This window comes from Bison bison, unplaced genomic scaffold (assembly GCF_000754665.1).
Source record: "Bison bison bison isolate TAMUID 2011002044 unplaced genomic scaffold, Bison_UMD1.0 scf7180017864072, whole genome shotgun sequence".
In the NCBI taxonomy this organism is placed as follows: domain Eukaryota; kingdom Metazoa; phylum Chordata; class Mammalia; order Artiodactyla; family Bovidae; genus Bison; species Bison bison.
Genome location: NW_011494644.1, coordinates 3531388 through 3538743, shown reverse-complemented (window position 1 = coordinate 3538743; position 7356 = coordinate 3531388). Strand labels below are relative to the sequence as shown.

General features: G+C 43.0%; 1 protein-coding gene across 1 annotated transcript in view; it reads left to right on the top strand.

Annotated features, from left to right (window-relative positions):
• The window catches only part of DNAH3 (dynein, axonemal, heavy chain 3), a 249802-nt gene that overhangs the window by 236648 nt on the left and 5798 nt on the right, over positions 1-7356 (top strand). Inside the window, exons 61-63 of the mRNA XM_010837413.1 lie at positions 1812-1954; positions 4487-4691; positions 5696-5833. Coding sequence (XP_010835715.1) covers positions 1812-1954; positions 4487-4691; positions 5696-5833 — 486 coding nt within the window. The remainder of the gene's footprint in view (positions 1-1811; positions 1955-4486; positions 4692-5695; positions 5834-7356) is intronic.

Below are 7356 nucleotides of genomic sequence, written 5' to 3'. Positions count from 1 at the left end.
AGAAAGCTGAGTGCCGAAGAATTGATGCTTTTGAACTGTGGTTGTTGGAGAAGACTCTTGACAGTCCCTTGGACTGCAAGGAGATCCAACCAGTTCATTTTAAAAGAAATCAGTCCTGGGTGTTCTTTGGAAGGAATGATGCTAAAGCTGAAACTTTGGTCACCTCATGCGAAGAGTTGACTCATTGGAAAAGACTGATGCTGGGAGGGATTGGGGGCAGGAGGAGAAGGGGACGACAGAGGATGAGATGGCTGGATGGCATCACTGACTCGATGGACATGAGTTTGAGTGAACTCCGGGAGTTGGTGATGGACAGGGAGGCCTGGAGTGCTGTGATTCATGGGGTCCCAAAGAGTCAGACACGACTGAGTGACTGAACTGAACTGAACTGACCTGACCTGACCTGAGACTTTCTCCTTGAAGGGAATGAAAAGAAAAAGGTGGCTAAAACTTGACAAGAGTGACTTTCTCACCATGTGATTCAATATTATTTCTCCAATATTGGAGACACCTGGAATCATTTTGGGTGCCTCCTATGATCATTTCACTTGGTCTACAGATGAGGGCAAAATGAGCCGTATAAGAAGTGACCCACGTCAAGGCACTCGTAAACCCAGAGGCAGTGCCAGATCCAAAACCACATCTCCTGACTCTGTCCTGTTCTCTCTTTTCCTTTTCTTCTCTTCTCCAAGTTCTAAGCCACCCCATGTTCAACTTTTCTTAGCTGTGGATTTTGCATACAGTTGGCTTTGCATAGCTGCAGGTTTTGCATCCTTGAGTTTGACCAAGATTGAAAATATTCAGAAAAAAATTTCCAAAAAGTTCCAAAAAGCAAAACTTGGATTTGCCTCACTTCAGCAGCTATTACATGACATTTACATTGTATTTACCACTATTTATATATCATTTACATTATTTTAGGTAATATAAGTAATCTGTAAATGATTTAAAGTATGAAGGGAAGGAGAGATGTGTGTAGGCTATATGCAAATACTACACCATTATACATAAGGGACTTGAGCATCTGTGGATTTTGGTTCTGCAACCAATTCCTAGTGGATTCCAAGGGATGATTCAATTTGGTTTCTTGATTTGGTTCATAGTACCATAAATGGTAATACATGTGAAGATAAAGCAGCCTGGTTTGTGTGTCTCAACTTAGGAAAGGAAATAGCTCTCACAGTGGGAAGGGGGGAAGAAGTATACATTCCAGCTTCCCAGAGTCACAGCGTGGCAGAGCTGCGTGTGTCTCCCATTCAGATCCTCCTACTCCTCTTCCTACTCTTCCTCTAGGCCTTGTCCATTCCTTACTTGGCTAAATTCACTGGGCTATTCTTGCTCAATGCTGAGGAATGGTCTACTGCCTTCCCAGATGTCCACGTCACTGGCTCTGAGCAAAGTCCCATCTGTACCAGGAGCTGGTTCTTAAGGAGCTGGCTATGAGAGCCTTGGGAGATTGTCTCCCAGGAGTGACCTTGAAGACTGGAGAAGCTCTGCAGGGTTCAGCACTTCCCTGAGGCTACCTGGCTGGCTGAGCAGGAATTCCCTGTCCAACCCTCAGGCCTTCGCTCTGGCCATGAGAACAGGACTCTCATTGTTTGGCTTAGAGGCAATGTCTTCCCTAAGTTTGGGGCCAGCAAGGGTAGCCTCCATACCTTCAAGGCAGAATTGGCTTCTGTAGGAAAGTTCCAAAAAAGCTCCTATAGACTAAGTTTAAAAAGACAAATGCTCACTGCCTTAGGTTTACCTGGACAAAGTCACAGCCCAGGGGCCTTGTTTCTCATTCACCTCTCTAATGCTTACACTTTAAGGAAGTGGTTGAGGATCTGGCCCAGGACATACTCTCCAAGCTTCCCAATGAATTTGACTTGGAGTTGGTCATGAAGTTGTACCCTGTGGTCTATGAAGAATCCATGAACACTGTCTTAAGGCAAGAGCTCATCAGATTCAACAGGTGGGCTATATGGTCTTACTTGGATCCTGGGAGTTAGAGTGTGAGGGGAAGGATCTAATAGGCAGTGACTAGAAAGGACACTTGATAAAGGTTGCTGTGCAGAGTTGGTATGCCCTACCTGCAGGAAGGCCAATAAATAGGGGCATCCCAGCATGTGTTGGTCCAGGGTTAAATCATTCCTTCTATTCATTTGCTCTTATTCATTCACGTGACATCTGTTAAGTGGGGTTAAAACCAAAAGGCTAATAGTGAACATAATCATTAAAGCCACTTTTATTGAGCCTTTATTACCAGATATGGCTCCAAGTACCACTCAAGCCTTTGCATTCAAATCACACAATAGTCTTATGTCCATTGGCTCCTCAACCAAGCACATACACCACATGTCTGAACCTGCGACCACAGACTCCAAATGCTGCTGTCTCCGTTTTTGCTCAATGGTCATTGCATAAAGGGACAGCCCTGACTCTGAAAGACAAGGGAACTGGAAGAATTTCATCTAAGAATTGATTAGCCCCTTAGTTTTAGTGTTACTCTCTAGAGTCAGTAGTCAGTTGGCCATATGGGTAACCAAGCAAAATACAGAGTGTGAGTTAAGGTTGCTGACTGAGTCAATACCTTGGTATGATAGGATGCAGTCCTCATTCATCCAGACACGAGGCCAATGACTTTCCTTCTTTGCCACTCATTTGCCCCTAAGGTCATTGGAGCTCTTGGTGATTATAGTCACCTTCACTAGCCTTTGGGATTTCTTAGTAGCTCAGTTGGTAAAAAATCCACCTGCAATGCAGGAGACCCCGCTTCAATTCCTGGGTCAGGAAGATCCACTGGAGAAGGGATAGGCTACCCACTCCAGTATTCTTGGGCTTCCCTGGTGGCTCAGCTGGTAAAGAATCCACCTGCAATGCAGGAGACCTGGGTTTGATCCCTGGGTTGGGAAGATCCCTTGGAGAAGGGAACAGGCTACCCACTCCAATATTCTGGCCTGGAGAATTCCATGGACTGTGCTGTCCATAGGGTTGCAAAGACTCAGACACAACTGAGTGACTTTCACTAGTCTTTACCACTGGCCATTATAATGTAAGAGAAGAGTGTAACAGCACTTATATTTCAGTGCTGCTCAGGATTAATTACATTGGGCAATACTGCAACATACCTTCTCATTACCCTCTTTTTTTTTTTGCCTATTCACCTAGTGGTATGAGAAGCCCAGAATGACAGTTCAGCTTCCAGTTCAGGGGAACCGTTATTGCGCCTTCTAGGGCAAACTTTCCTCCTTGAGTACTAAAAATCTTGAAACTAGCAGAGCTCATAGTTGCAAGAATAGAAATAGAACTTTTGCAAGTAGCTCTTTAGGTTTAATAGAGGTTTGTGGTATAATCCCTCAGAGCGTAGTTTTGCTCTTAACTCCTCAGCCAAGTATATACACCAATAACGTGTTTGAACCTTAAATTCCTCTTAATATAAATTAATGGTTACACATTCAGGAATCTGTTTCTTGGGTTTAAGCATTCTCATATCCATTTGGCTAGGATTCCATAAATCTTTGGACATGACAAGCTCTCTCTGGTAGCAGATTCATTGGCACTCTCAGGTCCCCCTGGACTTGGTGAGTCCCCACAATAGAGGCCAGAGACAAAGGCAGATGATCTTAGAATCTTTTAGGCTGCCCCTTCAGCTACCTTTTCTCAGGTAGGCATGAACCTCATAGTCTATAAAAAGAATTTTGTTTTTAAAACAAAGAAGCCTTAAAACTGCATTACCCTTTGACCCAGAAGTTCTACTTTTACTAAGAATATCATTATAAGTCTCTGCAAAGTTTGCTATAGATGGATGTCCCTGCTGCTGCTAAGTTGCTTCAGTCGTGTCCGACTCTGTGCGACCCCATAGATGGAAGCCCACCAGGCTCCCCCGTCCCTGGGATTCTCCAGGCAAGAACATTGGAGTGGGTTGCCATTTCCTTCTTCAATGCATGAAAGTGAAAAGTGAAAGTGAAGTCGCTCAGTTGTGTCCAACTCTTTGCGACCCCATGGACTGCAGCCTACCAGGCTCCTCCATCCATGGGAGTTTCCAGGCAAGAGTACTGGAGTAGGTGGCCATTGCCTTCTAGTAATGTTATTTACAGTAACAACAATCTAGAAATAATATGCTTCAGCAAGAGGAATAATTAGATAAAATGGAACACCTTGCAGTCATTAGAAAGTATGATTTTAGGTAGGCCTCTATTGAATAGGAAAGATGTTCCCTTTATGCTAAGAGAGAAAAACAGATTACATATATATATAATCCCATTAAAAATAATTTGTGTTTACATATAGGAAAATCTAGAAAGACATACATCAGAGTTATCTTTAGGTGGTAAGATAATGGGGTGATTTAATTTTTTCTCATCTTTACAATTCTGCTCTCATGAATGTATATTATATGACTTTTTAAAGGAAGGAAAAGTAAAAGGAGACTTGGAGTCAGTGCACTTGGGGTAGAATGAGGTCAATGGAGAGGCAGGCTGAGTCTTCTCCTTTGTTCTTGCAGATTGACAGAAGTGGTTCACAGAAGCCTCATCGATCTTGGCCGAGCAATTAAAGGGCAGGTTCTGATGTCCTCAGAGCTGGAGGATGTCTTCAGTAGCATGCTTGTGGGTAAAGTGCCAGCCATGTGGATGGCAAAGTCCTACCCATCACTGAAGCCCCTGGGAGGCTATGTGGCTGACCTGCTAGCCCGCCTGGCCTTCTTCCAGGTACCTCGGAGTCAGGGTAACTGGGCACCTGGGATTCTCATTCAGGTGGAGAGGACATTCTGAAATGACAAGTTAAAGCTGGAAGGGGATAGGGTAGCCACAGAGCATCCTGGATTGAGCACCTACTGGAAACCCTTACTAGGGTTGAGGACAAGAGGGAGATTTTCAAAGTCCTTGAAAAGTTTATAGCCTATAAAGGCAGGAATAGGAATGAGAATAAATGCCACAAACCAGTGTGTCATGGGCTACATACAGCTCATGGGCTAATAGATAGATTTCATTTGGCTATCTGGTAATTTAAAAATCTGAGGGCTTCCTTGGTGGCTCAGTGGTAAAGAATCTGCCTGTCAGTGAAGGAGACAGTGGATCGATCCCTGATCCAGGAAGATCCCACATGCAGTTGGAGCAACTAAACCCATTCACCACAACTGCTGAGCCTGGGCTCTAGAGCCTGGGAGCCACAACTGTTGACCCCATGTGCCACAACTACTGAAGCCCAAGTACCCTAGAGCCTGTGCTCCTCAACTAGAGAGTAGCACCTGCTTGCTGCAACTAGAGGAAAGTTTGTGCAGCAATGAAAATAAATACAATTTTTAAAATATTAAAAAAATTAAACTTTGAGCTAGCATATAAGGATTATTACATATAAAAATACAGATGTTTTTCTTGCAAAAAAAGGAAGACCTGAATCAATGGACCTGCATACCTGCATGGCAACTACTGCTGGAATTGAGTAGCTGTTGCTTAGACAAGACATATATTCTCTACTGCTATAGTCCCTCCCACTCTCTGCTGTATCCCTGACACCAGCTTGCACCAGTGCTTTTTACTTCAAATTGGGAAAATATAAGATAAAGGAAAATATAAGATAAGACTACAAAGTCTGCCTGTTTCCAGAAAAATGAGAAAAAGCTTATTTCTTTATGAGACTCATTTTTATTCTTGCCTTTGAACTATCTTTGATGTATTACTGATTTCGCATTTTTATCTCTGTGGTTCTCTAGGAATGGATTGACAATGGACCTCCTGTGGTCTTTTGGATCTCTGGATTCTACTTTACACAGTCTTTTTTGACAGGTGTCTCTCAGAATTATGCTCGGAAATACACCATCCCCATTGACCACATTGGATTTGAGTTTGAGGTAGGGGCATTTTAGGGTACAACGACTCAAAGGGACAACCAGAGAAAGCAGTGTTGTCCATTTCTTTGAGTCCAAACATTTAGATGTGTTAAGGTTCAACTACTTCTGAGATGATACAAATGAAGTATTTAGCATGACTTAAAGTAGCTCCAAGGAGAAGGAAATGGCAACTCACACCAGTATTTTTGCCTGGAGAATCCCAGAGACAGAGGAGCCTGGTGGTCTGCCGTCTAAGGGGTCACACAGAGTCTGACACGACTGAAGCGACTTAGCAGCAGTAGCAGCAGCAGCTACTTTGGAGCAAAGTAGCTCCAAAAATTATCCCCAACAGAACCAGAGGATTCCCAATGCTTTGTCTCTTGTGTATATAAAAAAGGAATCTTTCCAGAGGAAAACTCTTCCACAGTTGTACCAAAAACAATGAAAGCATATTCCATACTGTCTATTCAACATGGTGGACTTTTCATTTGGAAGGATGTTAAAGGTCTTGTGTAGGGCTTTGCTAAAAGTCAAAGGATGCCAATAGTCAAGAATCACCCAATCCATGTTTGGAGAGAAAGGAGTAAGACAGACTTTAATAGAGCATTGTAGAATTTTAAATTTTATGGAAAGATCCTATGTGATCATCTCATCCAGACATCACAAACTAATTGCCTTAGATATTAATTTAGTTTATAAATGAACTTGACTGGCCTTTGTTGTTGTTGTTGTTCAGTCACTCAGTTGTGTCTGACTCTTAGGGACCCCATGGATGCACACCAGGCTTCCCTGTCCTTCACCACCTCCCAGAGCTTGCTCAAACTCATGTCCATTAAGTCAGTGATACCACCCAACCATCTCGTTCTCTGTCATCCCATTCTCCTCCTGCCTTCAATCTTTCCCACCATCAGGGTATTTTGTGACAAGTCTGCTCTTTGTATCAGGTAGCCTAAGTATTGGAGCTTCAGCATCAGTTCTTCCATTGAATAGGGTTAATTTCCTTTAGGATTCACTGATTTGATCTCCTTGCAGTCCAAGGGAGTCTCAAGAGTCTTCTCCAACACCACAGTTCAAAAGACCAATTCTTTGGCGCTCAGCCTTCTTTATAGTCCAACTCTCACATCCATATATGAATAGTGGAAAAACCATAGCTTTGACTATATGGACCTTTGTTGGAAAGGTAGTGTCTCTGCTTTTTAATATGCTGTTTAGGTTTGTCAAATCTTTCTTCCAAGGAGCAAGCGTCTTTTAATTTCATGGCTGCTGTCATCATCTGCAATGAGTTTGGAGCCCAAGAAAATAAAGTCTGTCACTGTTTCCATTGTTTCCCCAACTATTTGCCATGAAGTGCTAGAACCAAATGCCATGATCTCACTTTTTTGAATACTGAATTTTAAGCCAGCTTTTTCACTCTCTTCTTTCACCTTCATCAAGAGGCTCTTCAGTTCCTCTTTGCTTTATACCATAAGGGTGGTATCATCTGCATATCTGAGGTTATTGATATTCTCCTGGCAATCTTGATTCCAGCTTGTGCTTCATCCAGC